At 48.4% G+C, this 27566-nt stretch overlaps 2 protein-coding genes across 21 annotated transcripts in view; one reads left to right on the top strand and one right to left on the bottom strand.

Annotated features, from left to right (window-relative positions):
• Positions 1–228: 228 nt before the first annotated feature.
• On the bottom strand, positions 229–2607 carry SOCS3 (suppressor of cytokine signaling 3). 2 transcript variants are annotated; one of them, XM_038371663.2, is made up of 2 exons: positions 2452–2607; positions 229–2320 (listed from the first exon to the last, which is right to left on the bottom strand). In XM_038371663.2, exon 2 carries the CDS (start codon positions 2250–2252, stop codon positions 1623–1625), a length of 630 nt encoding a protein of 209 aa, XP_038227591.1. In that variant the 5' UTR covers positions 2253–2320; positions 2452–2607; the 3' UTR covers positions 229–1622. The 2 variants fall into 2 exon arrangements, with proteins under 2 accessions (XP_038227591.1, XP_043352485.1); XM_043496550.1 differs by having other exon boundaries at positions 229–2326; positions 2452–2489.
• Positions 2608–10474: 7867 nt separating this feature from the next.
• PGS1 (phosphatidylglycerophosphate synthase 1) overlaps positions 10475–27566 on the top strand; it is a 50431-nt gene continuing 33339 nt past the window's right edge. For 17 of the 19 annotated variants that reach the window (XR_005288784.2, XR_005288780.2, XR_005288779.2 and 14 more), the window contains exons 1-6: positions 10493–10677; positions 21740–21929; positions 22910–22987; positions 24120–24219; positions 24970–25159; positions 25734–25912. Coding sequence is in view for 11 of the 19 variants with exons in the window: in XM_038371100.2 (XP_038227028.2) it covers positions 10508–10677; positions 21740–21929; positions 22910–22987; positions 24120–24219; positions 24970–25159; positions 25734–25912 (907 nt within the window). In the remaining 8 variants the exon portion in view is untranslated. Of the gene's footprint in view, positions 10678–21739; positions 21930–22909; positions 22988–24119; positions 24220–24969; positions 25160–25733; positions 25913–27566 lie in introns of all 19 variants that reach the window. The other 2 variants (XM_038371103.2, XM_038371101.2) reach the window with 2 other exon arrangements.

Consider the following 27566-nt stretch of genomic DNA (forward strand, 5'->3'; position numbering starts at 1 on the left):
GGCCTATCCAATGCCACTGCTCTCAAGAATCACTCCTAGCAGCTCCCAGCTAACATAAGCGATGAATAATTGTTAGATCCTGGCATTAAAAATGGGCTGAAACCTGACACTTGTGACCCCATTATCATTAAAGTGATGACTGCATGTGAGAGGCTGTGTCTACAGTCTGTGTTTCATAGAGGTCTGGCAGGCAGAGGTGGGGGGCATGAGACAAAACCAGAGCTGGGGTTTTCAATAAAAAATAGTGCTCTTTATTATAAATTACAGAAATGCTTCCTTTCTGAATATAAATATAAATATGTGCAAAGTTTCTTCTGAGTCCGGTTTACGTTGAGTTTTCAAGCATGTTGAACTCAGCCTTCAAGGCTGGAGGTGAAGGCAGAATCTTTATAAAAGACAGTGATTCAGGCAGGGCTGTAAATGGTGCTTTCTCTAAAAACCAGAAAAACCCAACTGCCCTTCCCAACTTCAACACCGACAGCAGTTACAAAGTGACGGGTTCCAGGGTGTTCCGTTGTTGCTACATTCCTGTAGGGATCAGTGCCACGGTTGCCACTATGGAGCAGTTCAGCTGGGGATCAGACAAACTCACAGCCCCCAGATCCAGCCAGAGACTGTAGAGAATCCCAACTTCTGGAAACCTCTGTGAAGCTGAGATTTGAGAAGCTGGGGCAGGGGCTGGGAGAAGCCCTGATGGATCAGCACTTCAGAATAAAAGGTCTAACAACAACTCGTCCCATTGGTGCTCATTGCAACGATGTGCTCACATGGAACTCTTTGATGCCGATGTGCCGTCAGGACAGCTTCCTTTCCCCGACTGGGATTCACTATTCATAGCCTGGACCATCATTGTAAGTGTTGCCTGTAATGTGCAGTAACCCAGTCCATGGGACGAGGATGGAGTTTAAGGCTTAGTCCCCTGGATAATGGTAGTGAGGGAAAAAGGCAGCATCCTCCAAGTCTGGGGCTTGGTGTGAAAGGAGCTTCCACCCACAAGGAGGCGGTGAGAGGTAAAAAAAATCACTTTCCCCTTAAAACTGAGGAAGAGTTATCAGGCACTAGCTAGATTCCAGTGCTTTCCTTCTACTATCTTCAGACCAGCTTTGTTATCAGAGCAGCTCCAGTTTGGTCATATCATTGTGGCCAGAAAATGGGGGAGATGATCTGAACCACAGCTGAGCAACAGTAGTTTGCAAGGTACACATCTTGCATGTGCTGTTTGCAAACTGTTCAGCACGGCTCCTTCCCAGCAGTTGTCCTCATATCTGGTGGGACCGCCCCAGAAACAAACAGTTCTCACTAGGCTGCAGAAGAGGAGACAGGCTGTGTACAGGAGCTTCAGTATGTTAATCCTTAGTCAAGTAACTTCAGCCTCTTGCCATTACCTAGAGGGGGCTCCAAACTGTCCCTAGGTTAGACCCCAACATGCATACACAACTGTAGACGTCTCTGTGCTGGGCAGGGCCCATTGGTCACCCTTAAGGTCACTGTCATCCCCCCACTCCCTTTCCAAAGGGGGCAGGGGTCTGTTTTTGTCCTGAAAGTTCATGCTCCACTAGGTCATTGTGCCCCCTACCCTGCTTTTGTGCTTGTGCCACATGCTGCTCCTTCTGCCGCACTCCTTAGAGGGGGGCATCATACTGGTCCAGGAACTTCTTGATGGGGCCTGGCAGTTGAGTCATCTTTTCGTAGGAGTCCAAGTGCCCATTGACCGTCTTGCGGCAGAGATGCTGCAGGCTGGACACATTGGAGGAGAGTGGGCGGCTCAGCACCAGCGGGATTTTCTCGCCCCCAGAGTAGATGTAGTAGGCACGCTTAGGGTGTGAGGCCCCTCCGGGCTGCTCGGGGAGGGGACACGGGGAAGGAGGCATGTAGTGATGCACCAGCTTGAGGACGCAGTCGAAGCGGGGCACAGGCTGGCTGCTGCGGGGGTCGGTCTGCAGAGAGAAGCGGTCGCCCTCACACTGGATGCGCAGGTTCTTGGTGCCCGACTCAGTCTTGACACTGAGGGTGAAGAAGTGGCGCTGGTCGGAGCTGTCTCTGATGAGGAAGGTGCCAGCCGGCTCCGCGCTCAGCAGCAGGTTGGCATCGCTGCCCGTTACTGTGCTCCAGTAGAAGCCACTCTCCTGCAGCTTGCGCACAGCGTTCACCACCAGCTGGTACTCGCTCTTGGAGCTGAAAGTCTTGAGGCGCAGGCTGGTGTCCAGCGGGTGGCTCATCCCAGCAGCGGGGAACTTGCTGTGGGTGACCATGGCGCAGGGAGCCAGCTTTGCGAGCTCTGGGGTGCTGCTGCCTTGTGCAGCGGCTGCTAAACCATCACCTGGGGGGAGGCAAGGACAGAGACTCAGAAAAACGGCCCCCCCAGTAGGGGCTGCCCGCGCGCCGCGCCCCCCGGCAATAGGCTGCCAGCCCGCGGCGGGCAGGGGCCGGGGCCGGGGCCGGGGCCGTTACCTGGGGCAGGGCGGGGGCAGCGCGGGTCTCGCTCCGGGCAGGGCGGCGGCGGCGGCGGCGGCGGCGGCGGGCTCTCGGCGGTGCGCGCCCGGCTCGGCACCTTCCAAAGCTGCCGGGGCCGCTCGGGGCCGCCTCTTATAGCGCCGCGGCCAGGCCCCGCCCGCGGCTTCCTGGAACTCGGCTTCTTCTTGTAACGCCGCGGGCCCCGCCCCGCCGAGCGCCCCGGCAGCGCGCCAGGCAGCGCCGGCCCATTCCGGGCAGCGCGGGGCTCCCCCCGCGGCTCCCGCGCGCGCTTTCCTTCTAAGAAGCGCCGAGCTCCGGCCGCGCCGGGCCGCCCCCCGGCACGGCCCCGTCCCGCGCCCGCTGGGCCGCTCCGGCGGGGCTGGGGAGCCGGCTCCGGGCCCAGCGCCGAGCACCGGGGCTGCAGCGGGGGCGCCGGCCGAAGGGCAGGGCCGGGTTTTCCAGAGCGCCCAGCGGCTCCCGTGGGAGGGGGACGGGCCCTGAGCCCCCTTCCCTGGGGCAGAGACCCACAGGCTGCGGCTGCCTCTGGGGAGCTTTTCTGTCCCAAGGGAGTTTGCTGGGGGTGGGGGGGGAGAGGCTCTTCCAGCTGCAGGGCACTGCCCAGGGCAGGTGATGGAAACTTACAGCATCCTAGGCAGTGCCCTTCCTGCCCTGCCCTGCCCTGCCCTGCCCACAGTGGGGCAGCTGCTGCCCAAGACAGAGGGCAGGAGAGAGCGTGTCAAGGGCCCAGGGGAGCGGAGGCCGAGAGGAGAGGGGGGCAGTAAGAACCGTGATGAGGGACACAGGAGAGCCCAGGGGATGAGGACAGCAGGGGCAGAAGCCCTAGAGCGGGTCGGTGTGAGCTCTTTGCAGCGTAAATGGGAGAGGAAGGATCACCCTGGGGTACAGACACAGAGGGGCAGGGGTCTGGTCCCAGCTCTGCCTCCCAGGCACTGTGTAGCTTGGGGCTTAATGTCCCTGTGCTCCTTCCTCCAACTGCAACTGCAATTCATCAATGTTTGCAAAGTGCTTTGAGTACCTTGTGTGGAAAGAGGCACCGGAGGTGGGCAAAGGTAGTTGATGTGGCTGGGGCTCCAGCATTTAGAGGTGAGCTCCCAAAAGGTGTATTTGTTTGTGCACTAGCCTCCAGTGCAGTAACACTCCTTCTCCCCCGCCACACACACACACACACACACACACACACACACTAAACTACAGTGTATGTGGGGATGTAGTGGAAAGCCAAAGTACAAACGAAAATTGCCTTGGAGAACCCTCCTGCTTCTTCCCCGATAGACGGCTCCTTGTGCTGCTGCCACTCAAAGGACATTGACCTCTGGCCTCGGCTGAGGATTCCCGGTATTCCCCACTAGGATGCAGAATGTGCTGCAGAAGTAGGCATGAGATCAAAAATTCCAGGGAGTTCATCTGGGAGCCGATCTCTGGGAAAGAACTGCCATCCCCTCAGCCCTGCTGGTGGGAGGGGAACGGAGTTACGAACATGTTATGGAAAGGTTGGTGGATCAAATGTCTTTATGGCTCTGAAGTTTAGTTCACGTACAACATTCCAGGCCACCGTTGACCTCATTTACACTTCCCAGAAGAGCTGCAGGGAAGGAAAAAAATCCTGATTTAACATTTGGGAACAATAAGGGTGAAACTCTCCCCTAATGTGATTAAACGCCCCAGGGCTCTGAAAAAGGGGTCAGGTTACTGGATTATTCAACAACTGGATGTGCAGCAGCACTTAAAATGCCTCATTCAGTGGAGAAGAATGACAGAGCAAAGGTTAGCTTTATATTCCTATCAAAAATAAAGGCTTGATTCTGGGCTCAACTGCTGTATACAGCTGGCTTGACCTGCTCCTGTGGATCCTCCTCAGTGCAGTCTTGGCATAGGCAGTGGTGTGCCAGCCCTCAGCACAGGGGTGGCAGAGGGTAGGAGGGGATGTGTCTGGAGCACTTTACATGTAGGAAGCCACTCTTGAAGCAGCCCAGGATCCCCTCATTCGCTGGGCTATGCCTCTTCATAGGCCCAGCACAGAAGCTGGTCCAAAGGTTCTCCAGCCCCCAGTTAGAAGGGACCAGACCAGAGACAGGGGCCAGTGACTCCTTCAAAGAATTCAAATCCACTTTGCTGGCAGGTCAAGCTGGCCAGATGCTGTCAGAGGGCAAAGGGCTGGGAGGCAGGTCCACCAGTGTTCCCCATTTGCTTGAGGATTTACCATGTAGTTGCCGTGTCAGTCTCAGGGTATTAGAGAGACAAGGTGGGTGAGATCACATCTTTCGTTGGACCACCAATTCCTGCTGGGAGAGAAAGCTGAAGTTGTTCCAATAAAAGACCTGACTTCCCCCATCTTGTCTCTTGGAGGATTTACAGGCAGGCAGATGAGGATAGCTGGCTTCTCAGCTGGTTCTAAAACTTTAATGTTGGCTATTGTCAACTTTGACCATACAAACAAAACACACTTTGTCAGTGGATTCTGTTTTAAATAGTTTCATTTGCCCTGGAGCTGCTGCCAGTCAGGAATAAACACAAAAGGAGTAGTTCTGGGAAGTGAGGCTGTGGTCTGAAATGCAAACTCCTGGAACTCTGCCTAAAGCAGGAGTGGTGAAATCCAAGGGAAGGAGGAGAGTGAAGGCTTCTGCCCGCAGTCCTGGGCTCCACGCTCCAGTGGAGAGGATGAGGCAAGGGGCTGCTGGGGAAAAGAAGCCCAGTCTCATTGGCTGAAGCTAGGTCTGACTCTGCAGCTGAGTGGAACTGAGGACCAATGTACACAGCCCCTTTTGCCATCTCCTGAAATCAGCCTTAGGGCTGGGGTTCCCCCATCATTACTGAGAGGTAGGGGAGACCCTTTGAGATAGGAGCATGCCTTCTCTGTGTGCATGGCTGATGGCCAGCTCCCCTGCCACATGCTCAGCACACCCCAGCCCTGGCTGCCACTTCAGGGATTCCTCTTTGGAATTCATGGACTGTTCTCACCCTCTCCAAATGCAGATGCCAGCCTGATGGCTGAGGAGGCTGCAAGTGGCCCCTCCCATGATTTAGACCCAAATTTACCCTATCCCCCAGACAGGCAGCTTTGCTTCTATCAATGTAAATAGCAGATCCAAGAAACCTGGGAGCTAGGAAATGTCATTTATGATAAAGAAATGAACCCTGCCTCAACAAACCCCTTCCTTTAGGTGAGGTGGCCTGGGGATCAGGCCTGAGGCTTCCTGGGGGGGGGGGCTGAAGATTCAAAGCACAATTTTTAAAGTCCTACATAAATATAGGGGTCAGGGAACGTCTCCAAGCCCAGCTGCCTCTTGCCTGTCACAGACAATGAGCCCTTCCCCCTTTGTGCCAATACAATTGTTTGCATTTTGACTAGTTTCTTCAAGACCCTGACCAAGGCATGGGCAGAGACCCAAAGCTCCTTGCAGAGTGACCTCTGACTGCATCTGACACATGCACAGAGTGTCCCAGTCAGGGCTGCACCTCCCCCAGAATGCAGGCTAGTGGCACTCCCCACCCTGATGTCAGGACAGGCATCAGCATTGCTGGGTGTGGCCTGGGACTGGAAACAGGGAATGCTGCTTGTCAGGCCTGAGGGGCACTGGCAGGGCTGTGAGTGTGTGAGGGAGAACAAGGGTTGGAATAGCAGGGGGTGAAGGTACATTGACAGGTGTATGTTGAGATCCAGGACAGGGATTTGGGGCAGGGGATGCAGGTCAGACCTTAAGGAAACTAGGCTTCTCAGGATAGTCCCAATAACACTCGTGCTGTAAATCCTTCTCTACCCTGACAGCTTCTGGAGTCCTGAACACTGGGAATTCCCTCTGAAGTAACCTGATTAGATAATTGTGTGTTTCCCTGCACTATCTGCCAAAGGATGACTTGTGTCGAAGGCTCCAGAGCAGCCCCTGGCTGCCTGCCATGCCACAAACTGCTGAGATTCCCTTGATATCAAGAGAGCTTCATTTATCTGCCTGCAGTTTACAAGCGCAGGGACAGGAAAACAAACAAGTAGCCCCATCTAAGGGGATTCTGTTCCAGAAACCTGGCTGCGGGGAGGACATGTTCATTTATCGAAAATGAGCTTCCTAGGGCCCCTTGGAGTTGCCGCCTGTGTGGCTGAGCTACTGAGTAAGAGGCTGTTGGGCAATAGCATCTCAGATGACAAGATTCTGGACAATTTAAAATATAAGTAGGAAAAGAAAACCCACAAGAGCTGATTGTGCTCTTTCCCCAATGAACACATTCTCCTTTCCCGCCTCCCAAGCAGATTGGGGTCTGGCATTTGCCTTCCACAAGGCACTGTCTCACAGACAAGGAGGTGGGGTTGCAGTCCCAGGGCCCCTTCAGACCTGCCTTTCACCAAGCTCCTACCTCATGGCCATGTGCCTTGGCAGACCTGATGCTAGAGGGGAAGGGGAATTCCCCAGCCAGGGGTGGTCAGATGGAATGGACAGAGCAGGGCCTGAAACTATGCCAGAGCTCAACCCAGGGAGGCCAGGCAGGTGGCGGCGGCGCAGACTACCTGGCATGACGTGAGGGGCGATCAAATTAAACGAGGCATGGGTCTGCCCCTCTGTCACCCAATTTGCAGATGAATTGAAACCTGATCTACAGCTTAGCTCTGCATCTCTCCACTAAGACCCTTTCAAACCTTCAACCCCTCCAGGGGTTTGACTTAGTAGATACTTTCTTTAACAGGCACCTCATAGTGAAATCTTGAGGTATCCCTGAAAGAATGATGAGAGTTTGTGCCACTGCAGAGGGCATGGCTCCCCTCCCACACTCTCATCACAGACTTTACAATGGCAGGGTCTTAACCCAAGGGTTAGATGGGTTAAACCAGCAGTGCTTAGCCAAGCTTGAGCCCCAGAGGACCACGTCCCAACCTGGCATGTTTCTGTGATGTGGGGGTTCATCATATGGCAATGTGTGTGTTTTACTCAGAGATTTTTGGTTTTAGATGTAGAGCTTCAAAAAGTACCGGGGCTTTACTCCCCAGCACATTCCCTCTGGCTCTGCATAGCTGGAGACAAACACTTACTTTCATCTGCCCTCTGCATAATCAGCCAGAAATTGAACCAAGCCTCTCCCTAGCTGCCTCTTCTGGGGACTAAATGGTGGACTTGGCTCTGGACAAGCAATAGAGAAACTGACCTAACAGACACAGAGAAACAATCCAAGAGAACAATTCAGCAGCCAGCATGATACTCCACCATGCTGGTGTGGAGATCCTGCAAGCAGGCACTTCTGAGAGAGAGAGAGAGAGAACACTGTGACACACAACCTCTGCCCAAAGGACAGTTCCCATCTCATCTGCAGAACATGGAGTCCCAGTTTTGGATTTTCTTAAGTCCTTTGTTTCCATGTTAAGATGTTTTCTGTTCCAGGGAATGGCATTCCAGTGGTGACCTGGCAAAGCCTTTTTGGGAAAAACAAAGCTTTGATGGGATGGAGAATTTCAGGTTTCAGAGAGCATGGAGGAAGTGCATTTATCCTGCTTATCACAGAAGACAACATTTATCAGCTTTAGAGGAGCTGTTGCAAAATGTATTCTACTAAAGGTTTTTAGTTCATGCTCATCACAGTGGTATCTGAGCACCTTAGTGTTCTGATCACTTCAGGGGAACTCTGTGAAATATGAAAGAACATCATCCACATGCAGCCATCTTAGACTTGGGTCCCAAACTGCAACCTCAAATATGGTAGTCATGAACTGATATAGGACGGGGGGCAGAGAAGTCTGAGTATGTGTCTCCCATAGACCTTGGCAGGAGACTACACTTAAAAGAAAGAGTCTCTGAAGTTTTGGGGCTGAATCACAGAAGTTTTTTACTGAGTTGATAAGTCTGTTTTTTCTAAAATCCCCTCTAAATCCTTAAGTGGGTTCGATTTTGATCCTCAGACTCTGCTTTGGATTTGCTCTTTTCTGAACTTGCACAGGTGAATCTGCTACTCCCTTTGGTTTCTGGAGAGTCAGAAGGCTCCAAGAGTAATATAACTCTTCAATATAGCACAGTTCCTAGTGGTCTTACTGGGAAGGGGGGGAGGGGAGAGGGGAAATACACCTTGTTGGCTTATGTGGGAGAGTGGCAGATTATGGCCCCCCAGAAGGACCCCAGTCCAAATTTGGGCAGCAGTAATGTGCAGGACATGTGCACACACAGTAAATCTAGCTTTGAGGATGGGACTCCAGCAGCTGACTGTTGATTCTAATGTCCAGCTGCCAGATATGGCAGAGACAATGGTAGGGTACGAGGAAAGCCAAAACTATGTTTTGATTTAAAACAAAATTAAAAGTTGGTTTTGGTCAAATACTCATGGGCATAAGCCAGACGGGGCCTAAATCTGAAAGCCAACAGCCGCTGGTCAGGGTGTCTTTCCGGCTGTTGTTTGTGTGGGTTTTGCCTTGGGGGTGAATCACAGACACTTTGGCAGCAGCAGCCCTAACTCAGGATTTCCTGCTTTTTCTGAATCAGTCAGTATCCACGGACACTGTAAAGAGCCCAGCAGTTCCTTACAAAAGTGTCTTACTGTGGAGAAAAGGAGTACTTGTGGCACCTTAGAGACTAACAAATTTATTAGAGCATAAGCTTGCGTGAGCTACAGCTCACCGATGAAGTGAGCTGTAGCTCACGAAAGCTTATGCTCTAATAGATTTGTTAGTCTTTAAGGTGCCACAAGTACTCCTTTTCTTTTTGCGAATACAGACTAACACAGCTGCTACTCTGAAACCTGTTACTGTGGAGAGATTTTCATTCTGTGGTTTCAATACAGAGAACGTTCAGACATGCTACCCCAAGCAATATTGTATTCTGCTTGTTTATTTGGAAAACGGTGAGATTGAAAGGGAAGATTTAGAGGCTGGCATGGCCCTGAAGCGGCCAGGCATTCTGGCTGTGGCACTCGGAAGATGGACAAAGATCTCAGGATCCATGCTGAGCCCCTTGGAGATCAATAGTGACAATGCAGCACAGATGAGTAGGGTTTCAAGACAGTTTTGTTTGACTTGTAATGCTCAGTATTCATGTTCACGCCTCCATCTTCTATGTGAACCCTTTCATATTTCTGGGCCCAATTCAGCATTTGTGATGTGGGTAAAACTGCCACAAATTTCAATAGGAGTTTTGTCTGTGTAATAACTGCAAGGTCAGGTTAATTCTGTACTTCTTGTGTACATCTGCCTCCCTTCAGCACAGACACTGTTGTCCTGCTGTAAACCCACTACCCAGGCATGCAAACCAACTGTCCCTGTACCTAGATAGCCGTGAACGATGCATTATTATTAAAAGCGCCTTCAATGTGCTTAGCACCGTGTGGCAAGACAGTCCATATCCTAGTGACCTTGCAATCTAGAGGGTAAAGAAAGACAAGGTACACCGGGAATCCTCAGAGGAAGGCTATGTTGTTGCCAAACAGGGTGTGGCGCTATTATCGTCCCAAGAGGTTCTGAGCACAGTGAAGGTGCATGATCGTTCTCCGCAGCAGTGAGTTCCATAGTTTAGGTGCACTGCCTGTGCAGTTCTCTCGTCCGCACCCCCAAGCTTCCCCACGCCGGCCAAGCGTCATCATGGCACAGCAGGCAGGCGGGATCATGGACTTTTCTGCGGGCAGCCAGCACCGGTCCCACCGAGGGCTTGGAACAAGAGCACAGAGACCCCCAGCAGGACTCCGGCGCCGCACAGGGCCGCTGCGGTCACGCCGCCCCGCAACGCCGAGCCACGGGCCTGTCGAAGGGGCGGGTGGGCTCGGCTGCCTGCCCAGGCCTCGCCCCCCGTGACCGCTCTCCTGGCCCAGAGGCGGGGGTGGCCCGGGCCCCTCCGTCTCAAACCAGCCGCGCCCTGACGCCACCGGCTGACGCTGCGGCGGGCGGCCCCTGGGCCCCACTGCGACTGCAGGCCCCCGCCACCGAACGGGGATGGAACCCAGGCGTCCGAGCCGGGCCTGGCTGCGCTAGAGGGGCTGTGTCCGTGCCTCGCGCCTCGAATAAAGTTTTCGCTTTTGAAGTCGGCGGCTCGTTTGTCCCGCGGCGGCCGGAAGCGGAAGTAGCGCGGTTTCCATGGCGGCGGCCGGAAGCGGAAGTAGCGCAGTCTCCATGGCGGCGGCCGGCGGTGCCGTGTTGTGGCGGCGGCTCTTGGGCCTGCTTCCTCACGGGAGGCTGGGCCTAGCCGCGCTGCTCGGGCGCCTCTCGGACCGCCTGTCCCTCGGCCGGGACCGGCGCTCCCGGAGGTAAGGGTGGCCCGTTCCCTGCCCGCGCATCGCCGCGGGGCTCAGCCGAGTGCCCGACGCTGGGCGCCGCCCGCCAGCTCCTGGGGCGGGGCGGCCGGACGCAGCAGGCAGCACGTGGGCGCGTTGGGTGGGCAATGCGGGGGCAGGGAACGTGCCACCCCCGGCCGCCAGGCCGTGTCTGAGGCGCCCAGGGACCACGGGGATGGCACGTTTTAATAAGGCTGCGATTTTATCGCGGGGAGCGCGAATATGCATGAAGTCTGTGAAAACTTGGAACTGGCTGTGAAAGCCCATTTGATTTGGCCCCCAAACTGAGCAGCATTGCTGCCTGCCGCTCGGGGTCGCAGTGTTGCCTTGCCCACCCTTCTGTCTCCGTTTCTGGAGGGGAAGACAAGCCACACCTGAGTGGCTCTGTGACCCCATGTGGCAGGTTGCAACACCCAGAGCAGAGAGCTGGGCCCAGCCCTGTGGGACAGGAGCTGCTTCTGGGCAGTGGCCTCACTCTCCAACACTGCCTTTTCTGTGGCTTGACTTTTTTTTCCTCACAACTCTGCTGGGAAATTTACTAAACATTTTTGTGTCAAAATCATAGCCTTACTTATAAGCATCTGAATAGAAAGAAATGCAGACACTGAGTGTATTTGAAGCCTTAGCTGATCCTCTGGAGTGCAGAGTAGTCCAGAAACCTGAGGAGACCATTCTTTGTTGTGACACTGCTGATGCTTGCTGTCCCTCTTCCGGTCCCGGCGAGACCAGATATAAAAAATGGTTCAGCATCTGACATACCGTCATAGGTTGTCCTACAACACAGCCTCCAACAAGACCAGGCTGTCCCGGACACCAGGTAACAGGATTGTTTACCTTTACACTAAGAAAGTTGGCAAGGCACTAAAGTCTGCATGTGGTGTGCTTCCAGGAAGACTTTGCGGTGTTTGTGCTGTGCACCCTAAAGTCCTTATGAGGTTGTCAAAAACAAAAAAGCAAGTTAGCAGAGCCTATGGCGGTTCCATGTGTGCTAAATGCGTCTGTGACAGAATCAAACAAGCTTTCCTTATTGAGGAGCAGAAGATTGTTGTAAAAGTGTTGAAGGCACAAGCACGGAGTCAGAAATCTAAGTTTCAGAGTAGCAGCCGTGTTAGTCTGTATTCGCAAAAAGAAAAGGAGTACTTGTGGCACCTTAGAGACTAACAAATTTATTAGAGCATAAACTTTCGTGAGCTACAGCTCACTTCAATAATGCTCTAATAAATTTGTTAGTCTCTAAGGTGCCACAAGTACTCCTTTTCTTTTTGAGAAATCTAAGTGAATCTCTTTGTATTGTCTGCCTAATAAATGAAAATTCAACTTAAAAAAAGAAAAACAGGAATTTGTAGCACCAGTGATTATGCAAACTAATGGGTGATCAGAAAAGAATGACTTCTCTTTGAAACTCTAAAAGGATCTGGTGGTTTTGTTCAACAGATCAGTGTTCGTTTTATCTGGCATGTGTATTCCTGATCTCCTCCATATCTGGAGCTTCTAAACTTAGTATCATCTCAAATGCCAAATCTACGCATAGCTAGCAAAAGTCCCTCTAGAGTAGGGCAGAATAATTTAGTGATCTCTTTGGACTCCAAGGTTTGGCCTACTCCATGGCATCTCCACTCTTCTTCATTCTGGGGATTCCTTGGTAAAACTTGCCTTCCATTCGCAACAGCCCTTTCCCCCAGTTATTAAATGAAGTGAGCTGTAGCTCACAAAAGCTTATGCTCAAATAAATTTGTTAGTTTCTAAGGTGCCACAAGTACTCCTTTTCTTTTTCCTTCATCAGACCACCAGGAAGCCCAGTTTGAGAACTACTGATCTAATCTTGTGGAAGGTGATTTACTCTGGAGAGATCAAGAAAAGGAAATTGTATTTAGGAAAGCTTATGCCTGATTTCGGTTGGAATCTTGTTTGGATTCTTGAGCAAATATTTAGTTTTAAAAGAAGTTACAATATTGTACCACTTCCAGCCAATCCAAAAACAAATCTGCTAGATTCTGCATTGTCACAGTCTCTTGAGATCTTGTTGTTTTCAGAGGAGCCTTCTGTTATTGAACCACAGCCCTCCCCGCCCCCTAATAGGAATGCAAAGTCTCAGGATATAAATTATTACTGAGAGGAATTGTAACTTCAGCATTCACAGAGCACAGGCCAACTGCCTGACTGTATATGTCACAATTTTGAAACAAAGCCATTAAGCAATTACCTTTTTTCTGGCACCATGTATGTCTTATTACCCTGCTTTCTGAGATTTTTCATCTGGGATAATTCTATGCACAGTCTCCAAATCTGATTCATATTAAGAAAAATCAGCTTTCCTTATATCCTCAAATTATAAGGGAGGCTTCCAGTTTTCTTTAATTTCTTCATTAGCCCTGAAGTTGGGTACAGCATTTTGTGTCTGTATCTTTAACATTTTTGCATCTAAATTAAGTATAAAAAAGCGATTGCTGAATTAGAGCCATGTTGTGGTTCATCCTCTACCCCTTTGCTCTCTTGTGTTGGAGCATAAGATGGTCACATGCTGCCCTTTACTCTGGGCAGATTGCATACTGATGTTCCAAGCTCTGCAGCCATAAATTCTTGTAGAATACCATATATTGTGCTATTCTCAAGTTCAGATGAACTTTGACGTTAGCAGAAATCTCCTGCTGATAATGCTCTGCAGTTAGCATATCAGGGACAGAAAAGCTCCTCACTAAAAATGTTGGCACTTGTACAGTAGGTGTGTAGTTATAAAATGTTTAAACAGTAACACTTGCCAGCTGGCCACTTACACAAGATGTTTGGGCATCCTTGGGAGGTACATGACAGAAGGCTACATTTCCTTCATTCATCCACTAAATGGAGGCATCAGATAGAATGAACCTTGCTGAAGACTGTTGCTTTTTTTAACGTGCATGTCATATTTTGTAGTAACTGGCGAGTTGGTTACTTTTCCACCAGTTTTCAGAGTAGCAGCCGTGTTAGTCTGTATTCGCAAAAAGAAAAGGAGTACTTGTGGCACCTTAGAGACTAACAAATTTATTTGAGATGAAGTGAGCTGTAGCTCACGAAAGCTTATGCTCAAATAAATTTGTTAGTCTCTAAGGTGCCACAAGTGCTTCTTTTTTTCCACCACTGTATTTCTGTTAGATACCTACACCATTCAGGTGGAGGCTGAGTGCCAACACGAGTAGTAACTGCTGCTAAATACATTGGAGCTCTTTTTAGAAGATGCTGAATGATGATGCCTTTTTGCAGTGTACAGTAATTTTAAAGTCTTTAAATTTAAATTACCTTGGATAGTTGTGAGTCTTGCATTATTTGGGAAAGATCATTTGCTGCTAGTATTACAGGAAGTTTGTTACATTCTCATAACTACTTGACCTTGTCTCTGCAGATGTTCTGACTGTTCTGTTCTCACCAATTCACTTTGGTACAGTAAAACTTACTAAAGATTTATTATCAAGAGATGGCAAACAATGAGTTCCTTATTCAAAAGCTGCCCCCACCTCTTGGCCCCTCAGCCGAGAGGTGGGGGCAGCTTTTGAATAAGGAACTCATTGTTCGCCATCTCTTGATACTTAAAACTTACTTCAAGATTTATTAAGTGGCAACCAAGCCACAATTTCTGTTGCTAATTTCCATGAAGAATCAATTGCTGAAAACGTGGTTTAATGCATTAAATCTGGTTCGCAAAGCAGCTCCAGTATTAGCTGTCCATGTTGTCTCCTGGGCAAAAGGGTGCAGAGCTCTTTCTTGTATTTAGTCTACTTAATTCCTGGTATTTTTAATATAGTAAGTTATGTTTGGGGCGGGGTATCTTCTTATCCTGTGAATCATTGAAACTTTCATTTCATTTAACAAAATTGTCACAAGTATCTCATGGTGGTGTTTTGTTTTCTAATAGTACAACTTTTACAGTGTGAGCCAATGCACACATGACATTTTTCATTTTACAACCTGTGTGCTGCTTTACCCTCTCTTGTCTCCTGGCATCTTCTTTTACTGATGCTTTTCTAGTGGGTGGGAGGTGAGCAGCAGCCTGACCTGTGAGTGCTGAAGTGACCTCATAGACTCCAGTGAGAGTGTGGCTTGCTTTTCTCCTCAATGGACTTAAAAACAGAGAAAGCAAGAGTCTGGGAAGAAAAGAACAGGCCATATGTTTAGCATCACACTGCTGCTTTGTCTTGGCAGTTCAAAGAAGTTGCTCTCAAGCTTCTCTGCTTGTTGGCTGTGTCAGTGTTTTAACTACAAAATCAATTTTTAGACTCAGCCATTGACCCGTAAAGCTCTGCAAAAAGAAACAGTGTATACCGAAGTGCTGAATTTCAAGGGAAGAGCAATTTGCAGATCCCACTGTGTGGTGACTTCTGTGTGGGTGAAAGGACTGAGCTGGATTCTACAGTTTCAGTTCATTTCCTGTACTGCAGCTGAGGTTTTACAGTGAATCGTAGCTTCTGAGTTCCCTCTAGAATGTACAAGACTGCATGACAAAACCACAATTCTTAAAAATAGAATGTCCAGAAAAACTCCAGACTATAAATAGGGAATGGATTTTTGTCCAGAAAAGATTCAGATTGACCTCTCCGAGTTCTGGTTTCTTTTTCAGATTAATTAGTCGGGGACTGACTTAAAAGCTTTTTCCATCTGTTCTTGGACACTGTCGGTTTGTTGAAAATGTGGGTTCTAGTGGTTTCTCTTAACTTAGGGTTCTGATGGCTGTATGTGCAGAATGTTTTGGGGATGATTTGCAGGTAGTTTCTTGAGTATTTTTAGTGGTCTGTGGGTAGAGGTATCTACTTCCAAACTCTGTTGCTAGTTACAGTTGACTAGTGCCAAACTTGTATTCACTTTGAAGGGTTTTGTAGCCCCACTTATAAAATCCTGCAGTCTCCACATCAAATACATTATAAACACCAAATCTGTCTTACAGAGATCAAGTGATGCACTTACACATTTTATTTTTAAATCTTAGAGGCATCAAAGAAGATTACAAAGGGTAATCAATGCTTATCAACACACACAGAGAACCTGGCATAAAGTACAAACAATGGGTTTATCATACACACTGTAAGGAGAGTGATCACTTAAGATAAGCCATCACCCACAGCAGGGGGGGGAAAGGAGGAAAACCTTCCATGGTGACAAGCAGGTAGGCTAATTCCAGCAGTTAACAAGAATATCAGAGGAACAGTGGGGGGTGGGGTGGGGAGGAGAAATACCATGGGGAAATAGTTTTACTTTGTGTAATGAGAAAAGGAGTACCGGTGGCACCTTAGAGACTAACAAATTTATTAGAGCATAAGCTTTCGTGAGCTACAGCTCACTTCATCGGATGCATTTGGTGGAAAAAACAGAGGAGAGATTTATATACACACACACAGAGAACATGAAACAATGGGTTTATCATACACACTGTAAGGAGAGTGATCGCTTAAGATAAGCCATCACCAACAGCAGGGGGGGAAAGGAGGAAAACCTTTCATGGTGACAAGCAGGTAGGCTAATTCCAGCAGTTAACAAGAATATCAGAGGAACAGTGGGGGGTGGGGTGGGAGGGAGAAATACCATGGGGAAATAGTTTTACTTTGTGTAATGACTCATCCATTCCCAGTCTCTATTCAAGCCTAAGTTAATTGTATCCAGTTTGCAAATTAATTCCAATTCAGCAGTCTCTCGTTGGAGTCTGTTTTTGAAGCTTTTTTGTTGAAGTATAGCCACTCTAAGATCTGTGATCGAGTGACCAGAGAGATTGAAGTGTTCTCCAACTGGTTTTTGAATGTTATAATTCTTGACGTCTGATTTGTGTCCATTCATTCTTTTACGTAGAGACTGTCCAGTTGGCCAATGTACATGGCAGAGGGGCATTGCTGGCACATGATGGCATATATCACATGGTAGATGCGCAGGTGAACGAGCCTCTGATAGTGTGGCTGATGTGATTAGGCCCTATGATGGTATCCCCTGAATAGATATGTGGACAGAGTTGGCAACGGGCTTTGTTGCAAGGATAGGTTCCTGGGTTAGTGGTTCTCTTGTGTGGTGTGTGCTTGCTGGTGAGTATTTGCTTCAGATTGGGGGGCTGTCTGTAAGCAAGGACTGGTCTATCTCCCAAGATCTGAGAGAGCGATGGCTCGTCCTTCAGGATAGGTTGTAGATCCTTGATGATGCGTTGGAGAGGTTTTAGTTGGGGGCTGAAGGTGATGGCTAGTGGCGTTCTGTTGTTTTCTTTGTTGGGCCTGTCCTGTAGTAGGTGACTTCTGGGTACTCTTCTGGCTCTGTCAATCTGTTTCTTCACTTCAGCAGGTGGGTATTGTAGTTGTAGGAATGCATGATAGAGATCTTGTAGGTGTGTATGATAAACCCATTGTTTCATGTTCTCTGTGTGTGTGTATATAAATCTCTCCTCTGTTTTTTCCACCAAATGCATCCGATGAAGTGAGCTGTAGCTCACGAAAGCTTATGCTCTAATAAATTTGTTAGTCTCTAAGGTGTCACAAGTACTCCTTTTCTTTTTGCGAATCTTTCCCTCAGTGACAGTGGTTTCCAGAAGAGTATTTATTAAGCCATACTCCTGGTTTTTTTATGGAGGAGCGTAGTTTCATTTCTATCTTCAGACTTTCTGCAGTGAAACAACTTCCTTGAAGTCTCAAAAATGCTATTGAAAAATTTCCTTTTGAAACCTGATTCTAGGCCGTTGTCATGTCATTTGGGAAATGCAGTTTGTGTCAGGCTTGGCCAGCAGTCTAGTGAGGAAAATGTTGATCCTCGGGTGTATGATTCACTAGTTGCTGTCATGTTGCATGTAAAATTTGCTATCACCACCTCATATGGAATAATTGTAGGGGGAAATCAGTTTTTGCAAACTGGACACCATCAAATTAGGCCTGAATAAAGACTGGGAGTGGGTGGGTCATTACAAAAACTAATTTTCCCATACTATTTCTCCCTACTGTTACTCACACCTTCTTGTCAACTGTTTGAAATGGGCCACCCTCATTACCACTACAAAAGTGATTTTTCCTTCCTTGGTTTCAGAGTAGCAGCCGTGTTAGTCTGTATTCGCAAAAAGAAAAGGAGTACTTGTGGCACCTTAGAGACTAACAAATTTATTAGAGCATAAGCTTTCGTGAGCTACAGCTCACTTCATCGGATGCATTTTCAGTGAGCTGTAGCTCACGAAAGCTTATGCTCTAATAAATTTGTTAGTCTCTAAGGTGCCACAAGTACTCCTTTTCTTTTTCCTTCCTTGGTATTCTACTGTTGAGAATAGCCTACTTCCACTTTAATTGAATTGTCTCGTTAACGCTGACCCCCCACTTGGTAAAGGCATCTCTCTTCTTTTCATGTACTGTGTGTATATACCTGCTACTGTATTTTCCACTCCATGTATCTGATGAAGTGGGTTTTAGCCCTCGAAAGCTTATGCCCAAATAAATTTGTTAGTCTCTAAGGTGCCACAAGGACTCCTAATTGTTTTTAGTGATAAGTCTGTTGCCATCACAATGTCTCTCTGCTCAGCTTATATCCGTGTAGGTCACTCTGCAAGACATAGTAAGCAAAGACCTCCTGTGTGCTTGCATGGTGCTGCTCAGCTCCTGTAGGATGCAGGTGGATAACTTAAAAAAAAACCAAAAAAAACTACCCTTAAAAATGCATTTCACGTAGGTAGCTGCTTTTGGAAATGGCTAGGGAAGTGCTTTAAAATGCCTTTCCTTTAGGAAAGGTTTCCATTCCTCTTCAAGATCAAATTACTGCAGTTCAAAGTTCAGTCCACATGATCTGCTAGGACTTATTGTACAGGCTGACTCCCTTGCAATGAATAGGCAGTGACAAACTGTTGGATTTTCTGGGAAATGCAGCTGCAAACTGTCTGGCTTTTATGCAAGGGCTTTTGCAAATCTTGTGAAGATTCAGTGTTTTATCATGAAGTAAATAAGTGAAATCATCTTATCTTCCTGGAACCTGTGGTCATTTTGGCTTTGGATGGTGGTAAAAATGAAGAGTTCCTCATAAAATTCTGGTAATACTCAAGTGGATTTTCTTTGTATGAGATTACAGCGTGTGTCAGGGCAGATCAAAATTACAGGGTTGTCTGTTGGCCCTGAGGGACCAACCATTCCTCAGAGATATGAGAAGCAGGCACAGTTCTTTGTGTGTAAATGTCCTATTCCTGTAACTTGGACTAATAGTTTTGGTTTGAGCAGTCATTTCCCAGCTCTGTAGATGAAGTTCAGTGACTTGTTTTTCCATTCCTGGATCTCTCCTTGGATTCCACTGCTCATTGTGCTGAATTGTGTGATGGCTTTGTGATATGGACAAACTTCCATGAAGGGTCAGTGAGTGACCTGCCTGTGGCCCATTCAGAATTTCACTCTAGGTCTCAAAAGGGGAAAGGATAGTTCACTAACCCCCCATGCCAGTTATCTATCTCCTCGCACCCCAAAAACAAAAACAAACCTGCAGCTCTGAGCAATGGGCCTTCTCCCAAATGGCTCTCAAGAGAAGGAAGTTTGAAATGTTCTTTGAGACTTTTTATTTTGGTAAAAATGTTTCCTGCAACTCATTTTCCAGTTACACTTTGCAGCTTCAGTGAGTGAAACCTTGACTTCCTCCTTCCAATCCCTTATGTTCTGCGTGGCACTGTGTGTTAGCTGCAGTTTCTTCCCATTCAGTTTTCAGCTCCTCTATTTTATCTGAGGCATACTTCAGCACCTGGCAGCTTTCTCTGGGTTTTTCAGTGAGGGGAGTTCCTGGATTGTGGTGGTTGTTGCTTGCAGCATTCTGCATTCAGTGACTCTGCTAGGACTGGTGTTGGGTGCTTTATGTGTTCTACATTTTGTTCTGGATCAGTCCTGAAGTACTTGGTTTATTAAAAATGTGTCTTAAAGGTCACACACAGTTGTGAAAGCTGTTATAAAGCTCTTGGATTGGATTATAAGAAGTGTGTGCTTGGGGGAAACACAAATCAGAGTGGCTATAACAGAATGGGAAACAATGTTTGGTCACAATAAAGCTGATGTTTGTGTAGTAAAGGCAGTGTTGAGGAATGATTTGTCCCAGGGTTGGCAGAGAGCATAAAGAGAGCCTTTGGAAAGCTGAGTTAGAATGGGGCATCCTAGGAGTTAGCGCCCTCCATTTGTTACTCTAGCGCAGGGGTGGACAAACTTTTTTTGGCCTGAGGGCCACATCAAGATTCCGAAACTGTATGGAGGGCCAGGTAGGGAAGGCTGTGCCTCCCCAAACAGCCTGGCCTCCGCCCTCTCCCACTCCCCCCCCCCGACTGCCCCCCTCAGAACCTCTGACCCATCCAACCCCCCTCCCGTTCCTTGTCCACTGACTGCCACCCCCGGGACCCCACCCCCATCCAACCCCCTTGCCCCCTATCTCCTGACTGCCCTGACCCCTGTCCACATCTCCGCCCCCTGACAGGCCCCCGGTACTCCCACGCCTATCCAACCACTCCCTGTCCCCTGACTGCCCCCCAGAACCTCCTCCCCCTTATCCAACCCCCCTGCTTCCCGCCCCCTTACCATGCTGCTCAGAGTACCAGGACTGGTGGCTGCGCTGCCCAGCCAGAGCCAGCTGTGCTGCCATGCTGACTGGCAGAAGCTCACAGCCCCGCTGCCCAGAGCGCTGGTGGCATGGCAAGCTGAGGCTGCAGGGGAGGGGGGACAGCAGGGGAGGGGCCAGGGCCTAGCCTCCCCGGCTGGGAGCTCAAAGGCCGGGCAGAACGGTCCCGCAGGCTGTAGTTTGCCTACCTCTGCTCTAGCGTCTCTTTCTGCTCTCAGTGCCATTCATTGTCTGTCTTCTTCTTTTTGCATGTTTGCTCTGCTGCCTCTCCCTTTGTGGAATCCAGGGGAGTCGCTGATGTTCAGGTCTGCCTTCCTCTATCTTTTGCTCCTAGTTTTCTGCTTCCACATGTAGCTCTGGTGATCCTGGTGTGACAGACAGAGGTGAAAGGCAGTCTTAACATCAGTGAGATGTGTAATGCTGCAGGCCCACTTGCATAGACTTGTAGACTTTAAGGCCAGAATGGACCATCATGATCATCTAGGCTGACATCCTGCATATTGCAGGCCACAGAAACTTACCCACCCCTTCTGTAACAGACCACTAACCTCTGGCTGAGTTACTGAAGTCTCAAATCATGATTTAAAGACTTCAAGTTACAGAGAATCCACCATTTACACTAGTTTAAACCAGCAAATGACCCATACCCCCTGCTACAATGGAAGGTGAAAACCCTTGAGGGTGTCTACCAGTCTGACCTGAGAGGAAATTCCTTCCCGACTCCAAATATGGCGATCAGTTAAACCCTGAGCATGTGGGCAAGACCAACCAGCCATACCCCTGAGAAAGAATTCTCTGTAGTAACTCTGAGTCCTCCCCATCTAGTGTCCCATCACCAACCTTTGGAGATATTTTCTGCTAGCAGTCACAGATTGGCTACATGTTATTGTAGGCAGCCTTATCATACCGTCCCCTCCATATATTTATCAAGCTTGAAACCAGTTAGGTTTATTGCCCCCACAGCTCCCGTTGGAAGGGTTTTCCAGAGCTCACTCCTCTGATGGTTAGAAACCTTCATCTAATTTCAAGCCTGAACTTGTTGATGACCAGTTTCTATCCATTTGTTCTTGTGTCCCCATTGGCATTTAACTTAACTTCTCTCCCTCTCTGGTATTTATCCTTCTGATGTATTTATAGAGAGCAATCAGATCTCCCTATAGCCTTTGTTTGATTAGGCTAAACAAGCCACGCTCTGAGTCTCCTCTCCTAAGGTAGGTTTTCCATTCCTCAGATCACTCTAGTAGCCCTTCTCTGCACCTGTTGTAGTTTGAATGAATCTTTTTTAAACATGTGGGACCAGAACTGCACATAGTATTCCAGATGAGGTCTCACCAGTGCCTTGTGTAACAGCATGAACACTTCCCTGTCTCTACTGGAAATACCTCGCCTGATGCACCCTTTGCTCATGAACCTGGATGGTGTTTGTAGGAAACTGAGGAATTCTGCATGATGGAATTGCAATCTGTTTTTCCTTTGCCAGATCATCATGGCTGCTGCTGGCCCCATTGCTCACCCCTGTGGTTCCTCAGGTCACAGCCCCATCTTTCTACGTTTGTCCCGAGGGTGCGCACAGGTTCCAGTGGATCAGGAACCTGGTTCCAGAGTTTGCGGTCTCCAGCTCTCGCATCCGGGTGCTCTCATCCCCAACTGAATTCTATGAACTCATGAAGGCGAGTTGTGTGCTTCCAGCATGCATGTGGGGAGGTGGTGGCAGCTTTAATGTGATTGGTATGCAGGTTCCATACCGTATCTCTCCTCAGACATGCAACAGGGCTGGAAGGAGAATTTCCTTGTTCAGTTTGATTATTTGGATCTTGTCAAGTTAAAATTAGCAACCCAACATTTCAGAAATGCTCAAATGTAGGGATGAGGAGTTCTTAAAATGACAGTGTTAGGATTGCCTTATGACTTGTAAGTTATTGGAGAACAGGATTGGCCAGACCAGGGGTACCAGTGAATGAATCAGTAGGACCTCCAGGAGCTTCCACAGACAGGCCTTCCTTTGTAAAGTCAGTGCTGGAGGAGAGATGCTACTGGCAAATGCCACATTTAACCTCTGTGTGGGACAAGTCGGGAAGGTGAAAGCACCCAGAGGCATAGGTGCTGACTCTGTGGGTGCTCTGAGGCTGGAGCACCCACGGGAAAAAAATGGTGGGTGCTTAGCATCCACCAGCAGCCCCCCTATCAACGCCTCTCCTTCCCCACAGCGCCTCCCGCCCACCTGCGACCCCACGGATCAGCATCTCCCCCTCCCAGTGCTTGCTGCAGATCAACTGTTTTGTGGCATCAGGAGGCGCTGGGGGGGGAAGGAATGTGGGCACAGCGTGCTTGTGGGAAGGGCAGAGCTGGGCGGGAAGAGGCGGAGCAGGAAGACGCAGAGGTGGGGTGGGGCAGGGCAGGGCATTGGGGGAAGGGGTGCAGAATAAAAATAAATACTTGGGTAACACTGAAGGAGGGAAAGACAAACCTCTCTTAAGTGGCTGAAGTTAAATTTGTCCCATCAGGGAGCTCTGCTGCTTGTCTGTGGCTTAATTCTGTAGCTGCCAGGGCTATGAAAGGGATTTGGTGTTCTCTGCAGAACCAAGAGTGTTTATGAAATCACAGCTCAGCACGTGAATGTGCACTTGTTTTCCTCTTCCACTGTCCTCAGGAACAGATAAAGGCAGCCAAGCAGCGAGTAGTGGTGGCTTCGCTGTACCTCGGAACAGGACTCCTAGAACAGGAGCTGGTAAGTGTGGATGGATGCTTGAAAAAATACCTACTTGGATAAGTGCCCCGTGCATTCACCTTTGCTCTAGCTGGAGTGGGGGGTCCATCTGAGCACTTGGACTCAGACTTAAACTATGCTTCCATCCCCTTGCTTGGGAGCCTTTCAACATGGCTCCAGACTGCACATGGGGCTTGGCATGCAGAAAGGGCACTTGAAGGATAGGCTCAGGGAATGTGTGGTGTAAACTTATTACTGATCTAAGGAACTGTCACACATGCCATGAATCTGGATTGGTAATGGAGTTAAAAGTTATTGGCACAGTTTCTGCATATTTTCTCCTACTGTGGGGTTGCTGGTACCCACACACTAGCACTTGCTTTCAAAAGAGTGGAAGTAGTTTTAGTGATGCTAATGTGGTAGTCTGTATTGTGTGTCCCCTGTGTACTGCATGCAGGTGCAGTGAGTGTGATCTGTGTGCGTACAACTTCTTGTCAGCCTGTCATAGCGAGGGGGAGGTCTTTGTTTTCCCTCATGTTGCTTTACCTTCTCTACTCCCTGTCTTTCCCCACTGGAAACAAAGCTTTTCTCTACAAAGAGCTCTGAGCAGAAATCTCAAGCCCTGAAATTTATTCTGTAGCTTGAAATACAAATTCCACCATGAGGACAAGTCCAACAGGTGGGCAGATTATCTTGGATGTTGATTTGTTTGGCTTCCTCTGTAACTGATTTAAGACTTGTACACAGGACTTTAATCTGCTCATAATAGAAGCAGGATAGGCTCTGCAGCTCATAGGAACTGTCCCTCCCCTTTGGATGGCAGTGGAAGTCTCTGATCTAGGAGTGAGGTTGGGTGACTCTCTGCTGTGAGTAACTAGAGTTCAGAGGCTTGAATTGTGGCTTTGTGTGCAGACAAAATCTATGCCCTTGTTATTTTTGATGCCCTAGATGATGTTAGTGCTTTATATATTTTTAAAAAAAGAGACAGGGTCACTGTCCCAAAGAGGTTAGGTCTAAATTAGAAAGATTGATCACTGGAAAAGATTCATAGAGAGACATGCAGGCTTTCCCAGCAACTGGTCCCTGGGTTGTACAATTCAGAGTGTAGGTTCACTTACTCTGGGTAATGTGCAGTGTGACTGTTTCCCCTCAGGTGGATTGCATAGAAGAAACCCTGGAGAGGTCACTGCAGGCAAGTGGGCCCTCTGACTTCAGAGTTTCCATTCTCCTAGATTTCACAAGGGGATCTCGAGGTAGGTATTATGGGGTGTCCCTCCTCCTGCCCACTTCCAAGGCTCGTTTACAGCAAGCAAACTAGATTGGTCAGATGAGCTTGGATGTCCTCGTTCAAAAAAAAAAAGCTTATTTGACCCAAAGGTTTAAAATCTGCTCTCTTCTAAAACCAGCTCTGTTTTACTATGAGCCACAAGTCATCAAAATACAGTAGCTTTGTATTCTCAAATAACTTTCCAACACGGTAGTATTACTTCAGAAAATAGATGATGGGAATGTTAAAATAGCTGAGCCAAATCCTGCCCTCAGTTACACCCAAGTAACCCCACCAACTCCAGTTCCTGTGTCAGTGGCATTTGCTCCACCCCCAGCCCTCTTTTCTGCTTCTTCACCTTGTAAAGGAGGGTTGGAGTTGGCAGAAGTGGTGGTGGTGGTGTAAATCCTCACTCCAGTTCAGTTAGTGTTACATGCAGCCAGGTGAAGAAGCATGAATATGACCATCATGCTAGATAGTTTATAAAGCCCACTCACCAGTGGCCTTGGAATGCTGGTTACATCATGATAACATTAATATAAAATGCAAATAAATCTTCTCTTAAAACAAGAAACCCTCTCAAAATGTCAAGCAAATAGAGATCAGATCCTAGGGAGGGCAGCTTCCAGCTTTGGGGAGGGGGATCTGTTTTGCCCTCTTGTTGGGGTCCTGGCTGGCAGATCTGGTGGTGTGGTAGAAAAGTGGCTCCATGTATAACTATTCCTGTCTGTCTCAGGCAGGAAGAACTCTCGAACCATGTTACTTCCACTGCTGAGAAGGTTTCCAGAGCAAGTCCGTGTATCCCTCTTCCACACTCCAAATCTGCGTGGGCTTCTCAAATGCTTAATCCCTGAGCGTTTCAACGAAACTATCGGGCTGCAGCACATCAAGGTTTACCTCTTTGATGATAATGTGATCCTGAGTGGGTGAGTTCTGCCTCTGTCCAGCCTTATAAGTATTCTGTGCCCCATTTGGGAGAGGGGGTATGCCTGTTGTCCTGACAAGGGTTACAGAGAGATCCAGTCAGGGGTGTGGTAAAGAAGCAGCACTGTTAGATCTGAGAATGCACATTACTGGTCTTGAGACACATGCTGACAGCATTGTTTTCATTTGGAACCTGCTTACACCTTAGTGAGCACTGTGGTGTTGCAACTGTCACAGGATTCAGAGGGAAATTTCTTGCTTTTGTGGATCTCTTCCACATTAGCTGCACAGAGTTAGGGAGCTGCATTGTAAGCTGTTTGGGATGGTCATCTTGTTCTGTGTTTGTACAGCGCCTAGCACAATGGTGTCCAGGTCCATGAATAGGGCTCCTAAGTGCTAGGATAATACAAAAAATAAATATCACTCTTGTTGGGGAATGTTCTTTAAAAAGTGAAATCAGGGCATTTTGTATTGTAATTCTGCAGCTGTATCTAGGCCTGTGCAATGAGATACGTGATGAGGATCATGTGGTTGTACTCTTTATCCTGGCATTCTTACCCTCCTCTCCTCCGCCAGTGCAAACTTGAGTGACTCGTACTTCACCAATCGGCAGGACCGCTATGTGTTCCTACAGGACTCTTGCGAGATCGCAGATTTCTTCACTGAACTAGTGGATGCAATTGGAGATGTGTCGCTGCAGTTACAGCCAGATGATACAGTCCAGATGATAGAGGGGATGGTGCATCCTTACCAAGGTATGATAGTCATTTGACCTGTAATATGAGGGTGATGTGGTCCAGATGAAGGAGGGAATAACAATGGGAAGGGATGGGTGGGGGTGGGTCTGACTCCAATACTTTATGGATCACTGAGGGTTTGGTATTGGTCAGCTGGGTGTGGGGAATCCCCTTCCATCCCACTTGTTGCAAAACCAAGATTACTAGGAATTGCCAGACTGGATCTGCCCAGAGGTCTGTCTAGCCCAGTATCTTGTCTCTGACAGCGGCCAGTACTAGCTGCTTCAGAGGAAGATGCAAGGAACCGCAGAAGTCAATTATAGAATAACCAGCCCATAGGGTGCATTTCTTCCTAACCCCACTAGTTAGTAATTGATTTAGGCCCTGAAGCAAGACAGACTATATCCTTTCCAAGATTCTTAGCTATATTAATATAGTTCCCTATAAATATCTTGAGGTCGTGTATGACTCCAGTCTGTTTTCAGTTAAGAGTATTTAGCAATCAAATGTGTTCTTGGCTTTCAGATAAGTGCCCAGTTGGAAGGAGGCAGGGACCCTAAGGTGGAGGAATGGGCAGACGGGGGGGAGAATATTTCAGATGACATGTGGTACTCTGGTAACTGTGTGTGTGTGTGTGTGTGGGTAAAGCTTATGCTGTGGGAAGGAATTGCATAGTGCAATGTCCAGAGCATTGGACCCCTCTGTCTTATGGAAGCAGTACTAAACATAAGTCAGTCTCCAGTACAAGGCACACAGGGCTGTTGCCATCTTCCATGTGGAAGCCTAGTTCAAGAACTGCCAACTAGCAAAGCTGCTTCCTGGCAGCAGGGTGTCTGAAATGTCAGTAACATTCCGATGTGGTGCTTCCAAAGCTAAAGGTAATAGAAGTAGATGGATCCAGGGAGCAATGACAACCCTCCAGCGGCTGATTTCGTGTGGGATAATCCTGGAGGCAAACATGCCTGATAAAGAACCAAGCCCTTCTTGGGTTTTAGCTGGGAACTTCTTTTTGGCAGGTAGCATGCAAATATTTGTTTGCTGTGTCTAAGCAGATAAATAGTCTTTTCCAAGTGTAAAAGAGCTGTGTCTAGGCAACTAGTCAGTGGGTGTTAGACCTGTGAATGATAAACACACTAAGAGGCCTGACACCCCACTGACTAGTTGCCTAGACGCAGCTCTTTTACATTTGGAAACCTTGCTTCCAATGGGTATAGATTATTTTAGTGCTTGAGCTAGTTTGATTCAATCCTTTCTAGTTGTTTGGAGCAAGTATACACCCTCTGGGCCCTTCCAACCTTCATCAGCTTGCTTTACACGTTGGTCCCTGCTAGGAGTCTGGGACTAATTTTTAAGCCCAAGAGAGAAGCCTAAGCATTCTTCAGTGGGTAGTTAGTGTTAAAGAGCTACATTAAATGTAGTATGTAGCTCCCAGAATGGTGGTAGCAAAGGGTGCTTTCAGCTCATCCTGCCCACTATGACATAGAAGATGGGCCAAACCTCCCAAAAGAGGATCAAAAGGAAATGTCTCTCTTGAACGAAGGATGCACATCTCCTTACTTTGTAGCTCCCTGTTATCTTCAGACTTGCTTGAGAGGCCGTTAGTGCTTATTGTTGCTGTTCCTAAACTGGGCAGCAGGGGTCACTGAAAGTAACCTAAGGGTCACCCTCTCCT

Source organism: Dermochelys coriacea, chromosome 14 (assembly GCF_009764565.3).
Source record: "Dermochelys coriacea isolate rDerCor1 chromosome 14, rDerCor1.pri.v4, whole genome shotgun sequence".
NCBI lineage: Eukaryota > Metazoa > Chordata > Testudines > Dermochelyidae > Dermochelys > Dermochelys coriacea.